This window comes from Equus caballus, chromosome 7, assembly GCF_041296265.1.
Source record: "Equus caballus isolate H_3958 breed thoroughbred chromosome 7, TB-T2T, whole genome shotgun sequence".
Taxonomy (NCBI): Eukaryota; Metazoa; Chordata; class Mammalia; order Perissodactyla; family Equidae; genus Equus; species Equus caballus.
In genome coordinates this window covers 144408-163822 of record NC_091690.1, presented here as the reverse complement: position 1 = coordinate 163822, position 19415 = coordinate 144408, and the positions used below count along the sequence as shown (strand labels likewise).

The following is a 19415-nucleotide window of genomic DNA, read 5'->3' as shown; positions in this document are numbered from 1 at the left end:
CAGCCTCTTGATGGTCAGAGGCAGCAACTGAGGAGGGGCTGGGAGCAGAGGGGGAGACTGAGGCCTTGGCAGGGTGAGGGTCCAGGTGTGTGAACCTGGTGGCCCTCTTCCTTAGTCCCATCCCCCCGGCCCGGGTGCCGGGAAAGGCCGCACAGGAAGGCCGGCTCCAAGGTCCGGCCCTCCCCAGGCAGGGGGTGTGGGCCCCTCTCGGGAAGCTGGGCACTTGACCCGGGCGGGGGGCAGCGGGCCTGACGAATGGCCCTCTTCCCAGCCCCTGACCCCATTTCCTGCCGCCCTCGAGGCTGAGGCCCCATGGGGTGTGACCTGGCTCTTTGGCCACTGCCCAGCCCTCACCGGTCCTCCAGGCCTGAGCTCCACCTGTGTGGAGGAGGAGCCTTCACATCCAACGACGCGCCTGGCTCCGGGAGCGCTAAGGGGGCCCGAGGATGGGGGGCAGCCAGCAGCCACCCGGAAGGATCTGGGCAGAGGTGGGGAAGAGCCGGGCCTGGGGCGGAGAGCAAGGGGATGGCGGGGAGAAGAAAGGGACGGGGTGGGGGCCCAGAGGGAGGGCCCAGGTGGACCCCCGGGAGCCTGGGGCCAGCTCTGGTGGGGGCTGGACACGGGTCCCGCTCGCACCTGGGACATCGGTCTTGTCCCTGGGAGACTGAGCCCCCTGCAGCCAGCGGGTGGGGCCTGGGGTCCCCTTCTGCCCCCCGGCCTGGGCTTCCTGCATGCTGCCTGTGGATCACCTCTTCCTGGCATTGTCGCCGCCCGGAGGAAGTCCTTAGAGGCCTCGCAGGAAGCCTCCGAAGCATGGGGGGTCCCAGCCCCCCCAGACCCGACATCCTGGCCTCCCCGTCCACCTTCCTCGACAGCAGCAGTGTTCTGCCAGGAAAACAGGCCTCGGAGGGTGTCCGGGAGGGGCCTGCGCACCCTCGGCCCCGGTCACGCCAGCTCCCTCCTTCCTGCCAGGCTGGGCCAGGCCCCCCTCACTAGCACCGCTGGTCACGGGGGCTCTCCTGGCTCTTCCTTTGGGGTGGGCTGCAGCTGTGAGGGCATGGCCCCCCTCGGGTCCCCGCCAGCTCAGGCTCTGGAGGACCCCAGCCCCGATGTGACTTCTGCCATAGTGGGGAGGAGGGGATGAGGCTGCAAGTGGTCCTTTAATAAATGACGGGGACACAAAGCTCTAGAGTGGAAGTGGCTGTCAGTCCACTGGGCCTTCGATACCCCTGCTGGTCCCCGAAACCGCCCTGCTGAGCTGGGCTGAGGGGCATGGTGGGAGGGTGACCCCCAGGGCACTAAGGTGGGGGACCAGGATCCCAAATAAACAACCGACACGGAAAGCCCATGACCACATGTCACATGGTGGTTCTCTTTCTCTCCGAAGCTGAACCCAAGTTTGGCAAAAACAGGAAGTGGGTGGGTGGCCGTCCGAGTCCGGGGTCTGCAGCTGCCCGGCCCCTCGGCCCTCTGAAGCATCAGATGTAGGTTGTCAGGAGCGTTGGGAGCAGAGGCTTCGAGCAGCGACATCTGGGTTCACGGACAGGGTGGAAGCCCCCAGTGGAGGTGGGGGTCCCGGAAGCCCCTGCAGGCAGGGCCAGTCTCCCCGGGGACTGAAGCTTGTCCCCCACCTGGGACGGGGGGCTCCACTTGTGCTGTCCTCCAGCTGCGGCTCCTGGCCCACGGGGGCCCTGGCCTGCAGGCTGTGGGGACCCACCGCTGAGCTTCTAACACTCAGGGCCAGGGCACTGTGCTGGGGGATGGAGCTGGCGACCAGGGCCTCTGTCTCACTCAGCTCCACGTGAAACAGGTGGAGGCTGAAGCCGTGGAGGCCGGTGACCACACCCTGCCCCTCACCTGGGGACAGGTCGGCACACAGCTCACCACCCCTCCCAGGGCGGGGGCAGAACAGGCCCAAACGGACCTCAGGAGGTGCGGGCAGACCAGGGGCAGCTCAGGGGTCAGCCCTCCTCTGTGTGTCTAAGCAGAGACCTGCCCATCCGACACCTCATCCATCACCTCATCCATCGTCCACCCGCCCGTCTGTCCACTGCAGGGGAGGAAGCGGAGTCCTCTACCCACAGGTCCTTGTGGCTGGACCAGGAATCAAACTGACAGGAGATGGGACAACACGGGAAAATCAGACAGCTTCAGAACATGGCTTTTCTCCTGGCAGCTTATTTGCTGCACTTTAGCTCAGATGTGCCCCCTCCTGCATCATGCCATCCTTCCCTCCTTTTGCACTACTGGGGCCCTCTTCCTGACCCCAATCCCAACCCTGCCCTCCCTCAGCCCACTGTGGCCTGGTCCCCACAGACACCACCCGCTGGTGCTAACTCCACAGGCTGCTCTCTCTCCTGCCTCACCTGATGCCCTCTGGAGGCCTCACCCCCTTGATTTCTGTGACAACTCATGGCGGGTGGGGGACTGATGGGCGTCCTGCTCTTGGGCTCTCTCTGGCTGCCCTTGCTCTTCTCTCCAGCATGCACTCTTTCCCCAAGTGGAACCACCTCCCCCAGGTTCCTCCACTTCCCCCAGGATCCTCCACCCCTTACTCTGATCCATTTCTGTTTCTTCTGCAGCACCTGCTGTCTTCCAACATACTCTGTAATTCACTCATTTGTGGTTTATTGTTTAGTATCTGTCTTTCCCACTAGAACCAGGCTCCCTGTGCAGAGGGAGCTCTGCCTGTTGGGTTCACTGATGTGTCCAGGGCCCAGGAATAGTGCCTGGTGCACAGGAGACGCTCAATGTATATCTGCTGAGCGGATAGATCAAAGCTTCAACTTTCATCTACAAGCTGTTCACACCCAATTTTCTCTCCAGATCAGACCCTCTTCCAAACTCCAGAGCAGTTTGTATGAACATGTGGACGTGGGAGAAACCCAGGAAACCGAGCGACTCGCCGGATCGGCCAAGGCCGCCCCCTCGAATACCGTCTTCAGCTAAAGACAGAGGAGGACGGGGACAGGGGGACCAGCAAAGCAGGCTGTTTACTCCAGTAAACGGGAGTCAGGGTGTTATGCAGACTCGAGTCCTCGCCCTCCGCATTGATTAGTTTCTAGAAATGAGGTCACCCCCCCCCCCTTCCTGGCGCAGAAGGAGACACCTTTGCGGATGGAGATTTCCCCGCACAGACGTCACTTCTCGTACACAGGGTCACTTCTGCTTGGTCCTCCGAGCTCTCCCCTTCCGCAGTTTCTTAAAAGTAACCAGCCCCAAATAATCCTCATGCCAGAGACACGCATCCTGAGGCGGTCAATTCTGATTCCCACGGAATCTACTCTTTCAACTACGGTTTTAGGAAATCTTAAATACAGATGAAATACTTCCCATGAAAATTATGTGTAAGACACACGTAGGTATAAACCACATCCGGGATTCTGAGAATTCAGCACGAAGGAAGAACGTGAGATACCTCAATGTTTATTAAAAACTGATTACGTGTTGAAACACTAATGTTTTGGACACGCTGGTTAAATAAGTACATTCGATGAAACTCATTCTGTTTGACTTACGCAGCCCTTTTCTCCCTGCATTTCTCGCGTGAGTGGCCTGTGCGGCTCCTGCTCTGTCTGGTGGGCAGGGGCTCCGGCCTCTGTCCCGACCCCAGAACGGACGTGCCCTCTGTGGGGTGGTGAGCGGCCCTCTCCTTCTCCACCGAAGTCCACTCAGGGACCTGGGGGCCTGCTGTCCTGAGGGTTAGGATAGTCGTCCTCACCAGGCCGCATCTGGGGACGTCTGTGGTTGTCACCCTGGCGTGCTCCTGGGATCGGGGGCTGGGGGCCAGGGATGCTGCTCCGCACCCTACAGAGCCCTAGGACAACCAGCCGACACCAGCAGTGCAGAGGTCTGAGGCTGGGAACCCTGGGGGGACGGGCTGGGGTACCTGGGAGAATAGGGCTGGCCGCCTGCGGAGGGCGAGGGCTGGGGGCGGCCTGGCCAGACCCCTCAGGGATATTCCTGCCCAGGGGGCCTGTGCAGCATGAGAGCCTGGCAGCCAGGTCAGGGTCACGCCGTGGTTCAGTTCAGAGCCCCTGCTGTCAGGGTGGAGTTGGGGGCGTCTGCAGGGAGCTGGGGAACCGGGTTGCAGACTCTGCCTGGGTGTCTGGGGCAGGGGTCTGGGTGCACAGGCTGGGTTTGGGGGTCCTGGGCAGGGAATGGGGTCAGATTCAGCGTCCGAGGCAGAGACCGGAGTCCCAGCCAGTCCATGTGGGCTGTGGGTGCCCAGCACAGTTAGGGGTGGGAGGGAGGTCCAGGGTGGGCTGATCCTGAGGGTCAGGGTGGGTGCTGAGGGTCAGGGTCAAGATCAGGGTCCTGGGGTCTGGCCGGCACTGAGGGTCAGTGTCAGGGGCAGGGCTGGTGCTGAGGGTCAGGGTCAGGATTGGAGTCCGGGGTCAGGATCGGCGCTGAAGGTCAGGGTCAGGATTGGGGTCTGGGGTCAGGCTGGTGCTGGGGGTCAGGGTCGGGGCAGGCGCTGAGGGTCAGGACCGGAGTCCGGGGTCCGGCCCGCACTGAGGCTCAGGGTTGGGGCGGGGTCCGGGGTCGGGGCCGGCGCTGGGGGACGCGTCCCCGGGGCTCGGCACTCACGGCACCGCCGCTTTGGTGACCGTCCTCTCGTCCAGCAGGAAACTGCAGTCCAGCCGCTTCTTCCCGCCGGTCACGCGCCGCCCCGCGGGGCGCCCCGTCCTGCAGCGCGACCGCGGGGGACACTCCGGCCGCGGGCAGCCCCCGACTCGCCCGGCTCAGCCTCTGCCGGTGTGCGCCCCGGCCTCGCCCTCAAGGCTCGGCAGTCCCTGAGCCGACCCCGCAACGCCGGACTACAACTCCCGGCATGCCGCGGGCGCAGGGGGTCTGCGGCCCGGGCTGCGTTTCCCACCAGGCCGCGCGCGCCGCAGGCCTCTCTAGCCCGGAGCCCCGCCTCGCCTGCCGACACGGCGCCGCTCGGGGACGGAGGTGCGGAGCGTCCACTCGGTTGGGCGCGAGTGCGGGCGGTCCGGCCTCTTCGGACCCGCGCCGTGTCGTCCAGGTCCCGGGAGGCCCGATGCCGGCCGTCCGGGTCGAGTGGCCGCGGGTCTCGGGAAACAGGTGCGGGTGAAGACCTGCACACGGGGACGCGGTGGGGACAGGCGGCGGCTTGGCGTTCCCGCCTCCCCCGGGCTGGGGTGGCGACCTCGGGCCCGCTGGGCGCCGGGGTCTCGGGGGCCGGGTCGCGCTGCACGGATGGGGTCGCGCTGGGGTTCAGCGTCTGGTCTAAGGGTCGTGGGGCCGATGTCCCAGCCCGAGCGGTCGCTAGCGGGAGGGTCGCTCGCTAATTCGGCGGATGCTCACTGAGTGCCTGCTAGACCGAGTGCCAGGCGGTGTGGCGGGTGCCGGGTGACGGCGGAGAGGCGGGACCGGGGACCGTGACTCCGAGCGTGATGCGCAGGCAGCTGCGTCCGTGGATGCTGAACAGGTGTAGCCGCGCTGGTTGCCGTGGGGCAGACGCTCCCTTCGGGGCTCGGGGCTGATTTCGAGCCACAACAGGACGTCCCCAGCTCACAAAACTCCCGCGTGAACAGTCAGCCCTCAGGGACTCCGGCTGCCGCCGCCCCTCGGGCCAGGGCTGTGTGCGATCTCAGCTGGTGACGAAGGACGTGGGAAAAGAAAGCCCGGGGCAGGCCGTAGAATTAAGTCTGGGGGTCGAGACTTGAGGGAAGCCAAGAGAATTAGGGTCCACGTGGGAAAGGCCCGCGGCTGGAGCCGCCTGGTCTGTTCTAGAAAAGCGAGGAGGCCGAGGGCTGGGTCAGGCTGGAGGCAGGGAGAGGACCTGGGCAGTCGCACCTCGCAGGCTCCAGGAAAGCCTGCTGGGACCCCTCCAGCCACCCGGTCCTCAATGCCAGCCCTTCCTCCCCCTGAACCTCGATGTCCTTTGCAAAAGGGGGACACGGTGGCCGTGCAGCCAGGGACCCACAGACACGAGAGCCGGCTCGTCCCCGCTCTGTCCCACGTGCAGAGCCGCTCTTTCTGGGATGGAGGCGGGAGGGGAGACCCGCGGGTTCGCAGCGTCCTCGTCCTCAGGAAGAACAAGGCTCCCTTGTTAGAGTCCCCGCTGGACAAAGGGCAGGCGGCCAGGCAGACACGTGAGTCTGAGTTAGGGGCCTGGCCGCGGGACAAAGGACAAGGGACAAGGGACAGGGCCCCTGGGGAGGGGAAGTGACAGATGGCAGTGGCTGGGAGGGCAGAGCATGAGCCGACACTGGGTGGGGCGGCGTCCCCTGCAAACACCTGGCCTGCCGCAGCAGGTGTGCCGGGGACAGAGAACAGGTCGTCCAACAAGCCCAGCCTCCCGGGGGCGTCCTCACCCTCGGCCCTCCGAGATTTCAGAAAGAGGCACTGGGAACAGCTCCTGCCTCTTCCTGTGTGTACGTGTGTGCGTGTTGCATACATGGAGGAGCGTGGGAGAAACGGACAGTAAACAACTGAAGAAATCAGCTGGTCCCCTCCTCTGGGTTGAGGTCAAATCTGTCCTTCAGAGGATTCAGGTCAAGGCCGGGCAGCCATTCCTGACTCTTACACCTGACCACGCCCCTCTGCTCCAAACCATCCATGGCTCCCACATCCCTCAGGGTGACAGCCAGGTCCTCCTTGTACCCACCATGCCCCAACCATCTGCCCTCTCTGTCCCCTCCCTGCCCTCCCTCCTCCCTCTCTCCCCCTTGCTCCCTCTGCTCCAGCCACATTGGCCTCCTCGCTGTTCCTCCAACATGCCAGGCACAGTCCTGCCCCAGGGCCTTTGCAGGGCCCTGCCCTCCACCCAGAACGCTGTGAACATTGGAATAAAGGTCGGTATCTTCACGCAATGGAATATCACGCCCAGCAATGGAAGCAGGTGGTCTCCCACTGCACCCGACAGCAGGATGCATCTCACGCACGAGGTTGAGGGAAAGGCTTTATAAGAATGCAGTGCACAGGTCCGTTCATATAGAGCGAAAAAGGGACAACACAGCCCTGCCTTAGAAGTCAGGACGGTGGTTACGGGGTGGAGGGAAGCAGACGACTGGAAGGGGGCACGAGGGGCTTCTGGGGGCTGCAAACACCAGGTTGCAGGATCTCACGCTGGCTGCACGGGTGCCACTGATTTGTGAGCGGCTGCCAAGCTGTGACAAGATGCTGGTTGTGGCCGTGTGCAGCCGGTCTCCCCCTCAGCACTGCGGGGTGTTGCGCAGAGTCCCGCTCGATGCCAGGAGCACCCCCAGTCTTGGCACCCAGAGTTGTCTGCAGACAGTGTCCAGGGTCCCCTGGGGCAGAATCACCCCAGGTTGAGAGCTGCTGGACTAAGGGGTTGATTCTGGACTGAAACGCTCCAGCCTGTGCTGTCACCGTCCACATGTCGTCACCGAGTACTTGAACCAAGATGTGCCGTGAGTGCAAAACATACACCACAGGCCAGTCCTGTGGTGCAACAGTTGGGTTCACACGTTCCACTTCGGTGGCCCGGGGTTCACCAGTTCAGATCCTGGGTGCAGACATGGCACCGCTCATCAAGCCATCCTGTGGTAGGCGTCCCACATATAAAGTAGAGGAAAATGGGCACGGATGTTAGCTCAGGGCCAGTCTTCCTCAGCAAAAAGAGGAGGATTGGCAGTAGTTAGCTCAGGGCTAATCTTCCTCAAAAAAACCCCCCCCCAAAACCCCCACAAACACCCGACTTTGAAGACCAGCACAAAGAAAAGAATGCAAAATATCTGTAACTTTTGTATGCTGAAAAGATAATATTTGGGGTTAAATGTGTTATTAAAGGTATTTTCTCTTTTTTTGGTTATGGTTACTGGAACGTTCAAGATTACACCTGTGGTTCGCATCCTTTCTCGTGGGCTGTCTTGCTTGACTCTGAGTCCCCAATGCCTAGTTCAGAGCCTGGCATACAGTAGGTGCCCAATAAATGCAGTCCCTGCCCTCACAGCCAACACCCAGAGGCCAGGTCAGGAGTGTGGGTTCGTTCACGGCACGTGGGAGCCCAGGGAGGGTTTTGTAGGCAGGACACAGGTTTGGGGTGACTTCTGATTTCAAAAGATCATTCGGTCGCAGAAAGGGGGTTACACGGAAAGAGGAAGATGGGGAGTTTTGGGGCAGTGGCATTTTCTCAGCGACTGAAGAAGGAGCCAGTGGATCCAGGCAGAGACAGGGGAGCTGAGAGGGAAGTGCCGGGGTGCTTGGCGGGGGCCCTGCTCACACGACATAAACGCAGCGCCAGCTCCAGCCCTGCCTGTGGCCCCGACCTTCTCCTTTGCTGACTTTGGAGAATGAAGTAGCCATGTTAGGGGGCCACGTGGCTAGAAGCTGAGAGGGGCTTCCAGCCAGCAGCCAGCGGGAAGGAGGGGCCCGTCCTAGAACAACAAGGAAGTCAGTTCCACAACCCAAGGGAGCCTGGAGCCGACCCTGCCCCAGTCCAGCCAGCGGACGAGCCCCAGCCCTGGCCGACAGGGTCAGTGCGGCCTGAGCAGAGTTTCTGCCGCTCAGAAACTGGCACGGAATAAGTGTGTGTGCTGTTTTAAGCTGCTGTGTTTGGGGGAACTTATTATTGGGTGTAGGCAGACAACAAACAACCAAGACCTGGATGGCTGGCTGACCATCAGGTGTCCGGGGGCATCTCCCGGAGAGACCCAAACCCACAATTCCGAAACTGAACTCTTGATCTTCTAAAACACCCCTCCCACATTGCTGCCCTCCCCACACACGTTCTCAGGCCTGAAGCCTGGAGGCGCCTCAACACCTCTGGTTCCCCCAGCCCCACATCAGATCCTGTTGGTCCTAGTTTTAAAATAGACACAGAACCCACCCGCTTCTTGGCCCCTCCTCCACCAGCGTCGGGCTGGTCTCACCGTCACTCCCCACCCCATCATCCCTCCTCCCATCCCCGCATCCTCCGCCCCTCCACCCCGCTCCCTCCCCCATCCCCCCATCCTGCCTGTGTGCGCACCTACATCCCCCCATCCCTCCCCCATCCCCACATCCTCCCCGAGTCCCTCCTGGACCAGCGCGGTCCCTCCTTCCGTCCCCCCATCCTCCCCCCATCCCTCCCCCGTCCCCGCATCCTCCCCTCATCCTCCTGGACCAGCGCCGTCCCCTCCCCCATCCCCGCATCCTCCGCCCCTCCCCCCGTCCTTCCTCCCATCCCCGCATCCTCCCCATCATCCCTCCCCCATCCCCGCATCCTGCCCACATCCCTCCTGGACCAGCGCGGTCCCTCCCCCATCCCCGAATCCTGCCCGCATCCTCCCCATCATCCCTCCTCCGTCCCCGCATCCTCCCCGCATCCTCCCCATCATCCCTCCCCCATCCCCGCATCCTCCCCGCATCCTCCCGGACCCCCGCCGTCCCCTCCCCGTCTCCCGGCGCCGCCTCAGCTCTTCGCCCCGCAGCCGCCAAAGGGCGCGGCGAGCCCGAGTCGCCGTCCCCGCTCCGCCCGCAGCCGCGCGGCCCCCACGTCCCTCCCTCGGGAGCCCGCGCCCTCGCCCGCCGCGCCGCCTCCGTCGCCCCCTCACTCCTCCGCTGCAGCCGCACGGGCCGCCCCGCTGTCCCTCCACCAGGCACGTCCCTCCGCCCGGGCCCTTTCCCCGGATCCCCTCGGCTCCCTCCTCACCTCCAGGCCTCTGCTCCAACGTCACCTTCCTAGTGAGGCCCCCTGACGTCCCCATTTCAAACTGCACACTCCCCACGCCTCCAAGGCCTCCTGGCCCTGATTTTCCCCCACGCCCTGCCAGCTTCTAGGGTAACCTAAGACTCATTTGTCTGCCTCTCTCCAAAAAAGGTGAGGCCGGGAGTTCGTGTGTTTTGTTCATGCCTGGCGCCCAGATGCACATGTTGAATTAATAAATGTGATAAGGGCCGTAACTGAGGAGGCCCAGCAGCTGGTGGTCGATTGCTGGGCGGGGCGCACCTTCACCCCAGGTCCAGCCTCCTTTTCCTGTTTTTCTGATCTGTCCTCTTCTGTCAATGAATCAGATTGGAGTAAAAACGTGGCTCATTTGCACGTGCTTCGAGTTAATTAGTGTTCATTTCCATGCTGTTTACTTGGCGGTGGTGAAGTGTCCACAGAGAAGCTGGTGGCATCAAAGCGGGGCCTGGCCAGCTGGAGGGGGCCTGAGCTCAGTCTGGTGAGGTCGCTGGGCCCACAGGTCCCCGAGGCCGCCTTTCACAGGCTTGGGCGACCATTTCAGTCTGTCCCCACCCCTGTGTCAGCTCTTGGCTCCTTCCCACGTCATGATGGGGAAATGGAGACAGTTGGGGCCAAGTCCTGGATGGCGCCTGAATGTAAGGTCTTGTCCTTGGGAGTGAGGCAGGGGGTGGTAGCTCATCTCACAGAGGGGAAACTGAGGCAGTTGGGCTTGGGTCCCAGCTCGACCCTGGATGGAGGGTCCCATCCCTGGGAAGGAGGCACAGGGTCATAGCCATAACAGAGGGGAAACTAAGTCAGTTGGGGTTGAGTCCGTGCGGGAACCAGTGCGTCCGGATGTCTGCACTGCGTGGCTGGCTGATGTGGCCTGGGCGGGGGGCTGAGGCATGGGGTGTGATGGGTTTGGGGAACAGCCTCCAGATGGGACTTTTGTCCTTTCTTTGCCTGGCCCTGGGTCCTCGAGGCCGACCTCAGTGGTACTGTCCCCGGGCTCCTGCACTTCAGGGGGAGGCACTGATGAGCAGGAGGAGAGAGAGCTTGGGTGTTCATCTCCCGCCTCCCTCCTCAGTGCCCAGTTCTGTCCATGGTTCTGGAGTTTGTGCTGCTTCTGGAAAGAAGAAGGTGGCTCGTCCAATGTCAAGGGGCCCACAGGTCACTGAGGATGGAGCCAGCTGTGGGCTGACTTGTTGGTCAAGGCATCCTAGGTGGAGGGAGGTTGAGTGGAGGCATCCCAGGCGGAGACAGGCCAGGCGGAGGGAGGGCAGGAGGAGGGAGGGCAGGAGGAGGGAGGGCAGATGGAGGGAGGGCAGGAGGAGGGAGGGCAGGAGGAGGGAGGGCAGGAGGAGGGAGGGCAGATGGAGGGAGGGCAGGGGGAGGGAGGGCAGATGGAGGGAGGGCAGGAGGAGGGAGGGCAGATGGAGGGAGGGCAGGCGGAGGGAGGGCAGGAGGAGGGAGGGCAGGAGGAGGGAGGGCAGGCGGAGGGAGGGCAGGAGGAGGGAGGGCAGGCGGAGGGAGGGCAGGAGGAGGGAGGGCAGGCGGAGGGAGGGCAGATGGAGGGAGGGCAGGAGGAGGGAGGGCAGGTGTGGGCTCTGAGGTGAAGGCTTAGCAGCTTCAAGGAATAGCAAGGGTGGAGAGACCAAGCACTGAGGGGTGGGAGGCGAGAGGAGGGGGAGTGGGGATGGGACTGTGTGGGGCCCTGTGTGACGGCGAGGACGTGGGTCTATCCAGAGCATCGAGGAAGTCCACAGAGGATTCTCAGCACTCCCAGGAAGCTGAGCTGGGATTAGAACGGAGAAGTCTTTTTTTTTTTTCTGATGAAGATTAGCCCTGAGCTAACTGCTACCAATCCTCCTCTTTTTGCTGAGGAAGACTGGCCCTGAGCTGACATCCATGCCCATCTTTCTCTACTTTATATGTGGGACGCCTACCACAGCATGGCTTGACAAGTGGCGCCATGTCTTCACCCGGGATCCGAACTGACGAACCCCAGGCTGGGCCACTTAACCACTGGGCCACTGGGCCGGCCCCAGAACCGAGAAGTCTTGACCCCGAGCTTTGATCTGAAATCAGAGTCAGAGTGCTGTGTTCGAGTCCTGGCTCTGCCGATGAGTTCCTGAGGGACCTGCACCCGTCACTCCCCCTTTCCGTGCCCCAGTTTCCCCATCTGCAGCCACAGATGAGGGTCAGCGGCAGCACCTCCTCAGTGAGATGCTGAGACCGCTGAACCAGATGACGCCTGTGAAGAAGGTCCCCAAGGTGCAGAACGCGGCAGGTGACACCGGAAATGCTGGGCAGAAGATCTCCTTTGTCCCAGAGTCGGGACCTTTCTCTCTGCGGCTCCGCATGCCCCGCGTTGTCCCCGTAACGTGTGTGGATCTGTAGTAATGTCCCCCTTCCCTTCCTGGCATCGGGCTTGTGATCTTCCTCACAAATCCCTCCCGTCCTTGTGTTTTCTTGATCCGTCCAGCTGGAGGTTTAACAAATCGGCTTTTAAAGAACCAGCTTCTGGAGCTCTGTTAGCTCTTCTGCGGTTTTCTCTCTCGTGCGTTCCCGCTGTTACGCATTTCATCTCTTTCCTTCTCTTGCTCTTTTTCTAGCTTCTTAAGGTAGACCCATCAGTCATTGATTTCGAGATCTTTCCTCTTTTCTAATATTAGCGTTTAAGCCTCGATTTATGATCTTTTATGTAGATTATGATATTTTGATGAAAATATTTTAAAAATGGTGGACTGTGTTAACGTTCCATGGCGGAGTGATCTGTGTGGTGTGTGAATTGTAACTCAATCACGCTGTTAAAAAAAGGCGGTACGGGGGGCCCGGCCCGGTGGCGCAGCGGTTAAGTTCGCTCGTTCCACTTCAGCAGCCCTGGGTTTGTTCGCCGGTTTGGATCCCGGGTGTGAACCTACGCACCGCTCGTCAAGCCGTGCTGTGGGAGGCGTCCCACATATAAAGTAGAGGAAGATGGGCACGGATGTGAGCTCAGGGTTAATCTTCCTAAAAAAAAAAAAAAAAAAAAAAAAGGCAGCGCAGGAGGGCCCTTGATCCCGCAACTGACGAGGACACCATGGAGGGACAGGAATCTGAGTCCTGTCCAGCCAAGCGTTCCTGAGCCCCTGCTCGGAGCCTGACACAGTTGAAGCCTCAGTGCAGGCAGGAAAGTAAACCCTGCAATGGGCTGGAGAAAATCCTACCGACTTCTGGGAGTCAGCAGGCTGCCCTGGAGGACCAATATCACCTCCCACCCCAGGGCCTTTGCATGGTCATTCCCCTATCCTGCAATGCTCTTCTCTCACCTTCTCAATGCCATGACCTCTCACCCTGCCCTAATCCTCGGCTTGCACCCACCCTCCCAACTGCTCTGTGTTTTCCAGAACATTCAATGCCTTCTAATACCCCATGTGTTCATTTACTAATTTATTGTTTCTTTTCTCTCTCTCCTCTGAGAACATCAGCTCCTGTCCGTCTGTTCTTGTGCTGTCGCCACCAACCCAGACAGAACCTGGTATGCAGTAAGTGCTCAATAAGTGCTGACTGGAAGAATGAAAGCAGGCAGGCAGGCTTCTGGGCCCATCATTGCGACTCCCAGAGTGGCGAACTTGCTGTATGACCTTGGGCCATGCCTCAGTTTCCCAAACTGTAGAAATGGAACCACGCCCCCCCATGACCTCACCAGTCCCTCCAGCTACAAGGCCGAGGGTGTCAAGTTCACGGCTCTGGCTCCCTGGGCCCTGCTCTGGCCCTGGCTGCCCAGCTCGGTCAGCTCCCCGGGGACTCGCTCTGCTGACACCGGATTCTTTCCTGGACTGTCCAGCCGCCCGGCCGACACTCGATCCCGGCCCCACTTCCAGGCCAGCGTCCGCCCGACCAGCCGGCTGGGGCCAGGGCCCCAAGACTCCCCGCCGAGGGACAAGGGGCTGTCTGTGCGTCCCCGGAGGGTGTGGTGAGGCCGGGGCCCTGCCAGCGTCCGCAGAAGCCGTGAGGATCAGGGACAGTGCCGACACCCGCAGCCCAGAGCTGCTGCCGCTGAGGGAGACGCCAGGGCGGGCACTGCCGAGCCCCGTGCTCCCTGCAGCCCCTCACCTGCTGCCATGGGGACCCTGGGCTGCGACCCCGCCCCGCGGCTGACCACAGCACCCCTGGGCCGGCAGGCCACCGAGTGCCAGATTCCAGAGACCGGCCTGCGGAAGACCTGTGGGGCAGCCACCGTGGAGAAGGGTATGCGTGGGCGTGGGGAGGGGGCCGTGGCCGTGAGACCCTTTCCTGCTCCACCCCCACCCCTCACCCCGTAGGGCTTCTGGAAAGTCCCGGGAGCCCAGCCGAGACGGGAGCCTCTGAGGAGTCCCTGCCCTTCACCAGCCTGTTTCCCTCCTGTGATAGTGTCTGGGTCTGGCCTCAGTTTCCCCTCCTTGACAGTGTCTGTGCCTGGCCTCAGTTTCCCCTCCTTGACAGTGTCTGTGCCTAGCCTCAGTTTCCCTCCTATGACAGTGTCTGTGCCTGGCCTCAGTTTCCCTCCTGTGATAGTGTCTGTGCCTGGCCTCAGTTTCCCTCCTGTGACAGTGTCTGTGTCTGGCCTCAGTTTCCCTCCTGTGACAGTGTCTGTGTCTGGCTTCAGTTTCCCTCCCTTGACAGTGTCTGTGTCTGGCCTCAGTTTCCCTCCCTTGACAGTGTCTGTGTCTGGCCTCAGTTTCCCTCCTGTGACAGTGTCTGGGTCTGGCCTCAGTTTCCCTCCTGTGATAGTGTCTGTGTCTGGCCTCAGTTTCCCTCCTGTGACAGTGTCTGTGTCTGGCTTCAGTTTCCCTCCCTTGACAGTGTCTGTGTCTGGCCTCAGTTTCCCTCCTGTGACAGTGTCTGTGCCTGGCCTCAGTTTCCCTCCCTTGACAGTGTCTGTGTCTGGCCTCAGTTTCCCTCCTGTGACTGTGTCTGTGTCTGGCCTCAGTTTCCCTCCTGTGACAGTGTCTGTGCCTGGCCTCAGTTTCCCTCCTGTGACAGTGTCTGGTTCTGGCCCGCAGCCCCGCTCCCCTGTGACTCACAATGCCTGTGTCCCGCCCTTTGCCCCCGGCAGGGAGGCAGCTCCCCTGACACCCTGGACTGTGGTGGGAGCCCGGGGAAGGCTCAGGGGCTGGGCCCCAGCCCCCCCGTCTCTGGGCTGTGACTGGGGGCTCTGGTCGCAGGCTCTGGGCCGGGCTTGTACATCCTGCCGTCCACCGTTGGCTACACCAACCACGACTGCACCAAGGTGACGGGTCCCGCCTACTCGCTCTTCCGGAGGCCCAGCGAGGGTAAGGCGGGGAGGTGGGGGATGCTGGGGGTAGGGGATGCAGGGGCTGGAGCGGGGCCTCCTGGGCCTCCAGGTTCCCCCCAGGGAGCGTTCCCCAGCTCCGTTAGCTCCAGGCCCCCTGAGTGAGGCAGGAAGCTAGGAGGGCTGCCCGAACCCCAGCTTGCTGTGTGACCCGGGAGAAGATGCTGTGCCTCTCTGGGCCTTTGTTTCCTTGTTGATGGAGAGAATGGAAGGAGGAGTGTGTGGCGGTCAGGACTGTGTTGCCTTCTGGGCTTTGCAGAGTCCTAACTCCTTTGTGCCTCAGTTTCCTCCTCCGTAGACAGCGACAACGCTCTCCTTACAGAGCTGTCGTCAGGATCACACAAACCTTAGATGCCTGGACACGTTCGTTAATGAGGACTAAATGCCTCGAAGCAGCTCCACTGGGCCTGGCATCCAGTCAGCGCCCAATACACGTGGGCTTCGAGGGCCAGCCTCAGTTTCCCCGACCACAAGAACGGGGCTCGCAGGCCCTGCCTGTCTCACAGGCTTGTGGCGAGGGTGCAAGGAGGATTCTCTGTGGTTTGGACGGGCAGGGCTGGTGGGTCAGCAGGCCACGGTGCCTCCTGGTCGGTGGGTGACCTCGCCCCCGTGACGTCCGCTTTCCTCTGGCCCGACGTGGGTGCGGCAGGGCGCGAGCAGGCGTGGGATGCAGGGATGTGGCCAGCGCGGTGGCCCCGCCACGTCCCAGCAGGCCTGTGCTCCGCACATCGGTGCCCACAAGCTCCATCTCCCGACTTCTGGAGCTGCTCCGAGGTCCCGCGGGGGCCGGGGCGGGGGCTGCGAGGGTCGCGCGTGGCGCGTTTGATTCATGCCGATGGAGCCTTGTTGGGAGCGGTGGCTGTGCCGGCAGCCCCCTCTCAGCCTTCAGTCCCAAAGGAAGCCGCAAGGGGCCCCAGAAAGCGAATGAGGGCTCAGCCTCGCATCTGTCCCTGGGAGGGGTTAAGAACTTAGCCCATGACCCACAGCCACCCAGCCCCCCAGTTCCGGTCCTGTCCCAGGACACTGGGGCTGGGGGGTCGGGGTGGAGGTCAGCATAGACTCTGCTGAATGTCCAGGGAAGTCTTCTTGGAGGTGGGGGCATGGCATCTGGGCTTTGTTGGATGAGTAGGAGTTCGGTGGGGCCCCCAGGAGAAGAAGGGGACTCCAACAGAGGTTGCAGCATAGGCAAAGGTCCTGAGGTGGGAAATGGCCTGAGCGGGGCTTCACTCATTTGTCACACACAAGCGTGCACGGTGTCACGTGTGTGGACACGCACTTAGTACATACACCAATTAATCCTCGTCAAACTTGCTATACACAGATGTGTGTGCTTAACAGTAGTGGCGATGGCATCGTGAGTAGTTGGATAGGTGCCCAAGGACATGGCTCACAGAGGCCACCCCGAGCCCCTCCCCAAGCATGTCACATGCCACCGAGCTGGGGACTGAAAGAGAGGACCCCATCCAGACCCTGCTCCATCTTACTTTGTGCAGCTCTGACCAATCCACCCGCTGGGTCCTAGCCCACGGCGAGGAGAGGCTGGGGGTGGGACAGCGTTGGTCACAAGGGCACGGTCCAAGCAGAGACCTGGGGCTCTGGGTCAGGGCAACCCCACCTCCAGGGTCCGAGGTCCCTGCTGGGGGCGACTGGAGGGCGGCGGGGCCCCAGGACTATCAGGGGCACTGAGCAGCGTGGGGCCGTCAGAGGCGCCCTCAGAACCCTGGCCTCCTCTCCCCAGCATGTCCGCAGGATGCCAGCCCTGGGCCAATCTACTTCCTGGACCCGAACGTCACCCGCTTCGGCCGAAGCTGCACCCCTGCCTACTCCATGCAGGGCCGGGGTAAATATCGGGGTGAGTGGCTGATCTGGGCTGTCCCACGAGGACCCTGCCCTTTCGGGGTCTCTGTGACTCTCCCACCTCTGTCTTCTCCTTCCCCTCCTGTCCCTGAGTTCTTACAACTTCAGGGTCTTTGGAATGACGAAATCCACGGGACTCAGAAGAGGGGCTGGGGGCCTGAGAGAACCTGCATGAGTGAAGTGGGCCAGGGAGACGGTGACTGTGTGCACACGTGGGGCCACGAGAGCAGCCAGGGCTCGTCCTCAGCATCAGGACCCAGCAGGGTGCAGAGGGGACTGTGCGAATGTGACAGTCCCCTTCACAGGCTCCAAACAGCTCACTTTCAACCAGAGCACCTGACTTAATTACCCGATTCCAGGCTCCCATCCACCCACCCTTTCATTTCGACCTGTCACCCATGGGCTCGTCCACCCACCGATCCATCACTTCACCCCTCCATCCATCCACCCATCTATCTACTCACCAACCTACCCACCCGTCCACCTGTTCATCATCCAATCCATCCATCCATCCATCCGTCCATCCTTCCATTCATCCATCCATCCATGATCCATCCATCCATCCATGATCCATCCATGATCCATCCATGATCCATCCATCCATCCATGATCCATCCATGATCCATCCATCCATCCATGATCCATCCATCCATCCATGATCCATCCATCCATCCATCCATCCATCCACAATCCACCTACACATCCATGGATCCATTCATCTACTCATTCACTTCTCAATGAACCACTCACCACCCATCCTTCTACTCAACCATCCACTCAAACATGCGTGAGGCCAAGTGCTGGGGAGTTGAAATAGATTTGACTCGTCTTTGCTTCTCATGAGACCCCAGTCTGGTGGTGGAGTTAGACCCACGTGGGGACCATCCCACCGCAATGTGGCCATGTCTGGACAGAGGGCAAGACCTAGGCCAGGGGATCCTAGACGGGGCCGTGAGAGCTCTGCCTAGAAGGAGGGTGTGGGGGGCAGGAGGGAGTGGGCTGCGGGGCTGCCTTGAAGAACGCGGTGGGAGGCGGGGATGGGAATTGGAAGGCTGAGGGGAGGGCTGAGCCTGGGCCGAGGCCTGGGTGCTTGGAGGGCAACACACAGTGTCGGGAGGTCGGGGAAGGGGCTGCTTGGGAAGTGCTCTGAGCTCCGGGAGGCCGGTGGGCCGAGGGCAGGTGGGGACTGTGCATTGCAACCCTCCTGCCCCCTCCTCACAGCTCTGGAGGTGACGCCGGGCCCCGGGGCCTACAGCCCAGAGAAGGTGGCCCCTGTTCGCCAGCGGACACCCCCGGCTTTCACACTGGGCTCCCGTCTCCGCCCGCAGCCCCCGGACACCTCAGCCCCAGCCCCCAACACCTACACGCTGCCCTCCCTCTGGGGCTCCCAGATCTTCACCAAGCCCAGCAGCCCCAGCTACTCGGTGGTGGGCCGCACGCCCCCCGCCCGCCCGCCGCAGGACCCCGCGGAGATCCCAGGCCCGGGACAGTATGACAGCCCGGACCCCAACGCCTACCGCCAGCGCCGGCCGGCCTTCACCATGCTGGGGCGGCCCCGGGCCCCGCGCCCCCGGGATGAGACGCCGGGCCCTGGTACCCACAGCCCCGAGCAGGTCACCGTGACCAAAGCCAGGGCCCCGGCGTTCACCATGGGCATCCGCCACTCCAGACCAGCCGCCACCATGGCCGCGGACACCACGCCCTGACACCCTGACCTTGGGTGTGAGCCCAGTCTCCCCAGGCTGTGAAGTGGGGTGTGGGCGGTCCCTCCTGGGCCTGGCCTTGCCTGGGGTGGGGGGGCCTCCTCCCTTCTTTTCTGAGTTGTCTGAGGTCCTTCTAGGCCACCTGCTCCCGCCAGTCCCCGGGGGCTGTGACCTGTGGCCCCGCGGCCCCACACTCTGGGAGCCTCTCCTGGCGCCCCAGTTTCTTCCGTCCTGGTCACGCCAGGTCAAGCCAGGCCACGTGGAGAAAGGGACACCCCTGGCCCTCCCCGCGGCCAGGCGACCGGCCGGAGATGGAGCTTCCTGTGTCCTAGAACTCGGTGTCCGTCCCGCCAGGGCCTGGGTGAGCCACACAGCTCGGGTTTCTGCCAAACTTGGGCTCGTCCCTGCTTCTCATGGAGCCGGCAGCCCGCTGGGGTCCCAGCCCGACGCCAGGCTGGAAGCTGCCCTGATGCCCCTCCCCTCCACCCACCCACTAACCGCTCGCCAATAAATCTCTGTGTGGCACCGAAAGCTGTCGGCATCTCACACGCGTGTTCATTTAACCCACTTTCGGTTCGCATCACAGGGAGAACTGAACTCTGCTCTCAGGATCCAGACCCCCAAGTCTGCAGCCCCTGGGGGTCTGGAGGGGCCCAGAGGAGGGATCCAGAGCTGCAGGAGGCCAGAGGTGGGGCCAGGGCTTTGAGTGGGGGGAGCCAGATAGGTTTCTTGGAAGAGGGGACACTGAAGCTGGGTTTTGAAGGATGTATAGGAGTTGGATGTATTCTAATCTCTGCCATTAAGAGGTGCATACCGTGTTCTAGGTATTGATAAGATCATCCAAGCTTCATAGCAATTCAGGAGGCAGGTGACGTTTACTGAGAGAAAACCGGGCTCG

The 19415-nt window shown here is 62.0% G+C and overlaps 1 protein-coding gene and 1 long non-coding RNA gene across 5 annotated transcripts; one reads left to right on the top strand and one right to left on the bottom strand.

Annotated features, from left to right (window-relative positions):
* Positions 1-6918: 6918 nt before the first annotated feature.
* Positions 6919-9762, bottom strand: LOC138924922 (uncharacterized). The gene is made up of 2 exons (XR_011440291.1): positions 9626-9762; positions 6919-8369 (listed from the first exon to the last, which is right to left on the bottom strand). It is a non-coding gene; the product is annotated as an uncharacterized lncRNA (long non-coding RNA).
* On the top strand, positions 9189-19048 carry CIMAP1D (CIMAP1 family member D). Of its 4 annotated transcripts, none has more exons than XM_070272257.1 (5): positions 9189-9793; positions 13111-13873; positions 14830-14937; positions 16696-16809; positions 18036-19048. In XM_070272257.1, the coding sequence occupies exons 2-5, from the start codon at positions 13747-13749 to the stop codon at positions 18518-18520; spliced, it is 834 nt and encodes a 277-aa protein (XP_070128358.1). In that variant the 5' UTR covers positions 9189-9793; positions 13111-13746; the 3' UTR covers positions 18521-19048. The 4 variants fall into 4 exon arrangements, with proteins under 4 accessions (XP_070128358.1, XP_023500016.1, XP_070128356.1 ...); XM_070272255.1 differs by lacking the exon at positions 9189-9793 and having other exon boundaries at positions 13529-13873; positions 18036-18380; positions 18448-19048; XM_023644248.2 differs by lacking the exon at positions 9189-9793 and having other exon boundaries at positions 13483-13873; positions 16696-16797.
* The last annotated feature ends 367 nt before the right edge of the window (positions 19049-19415 follow it).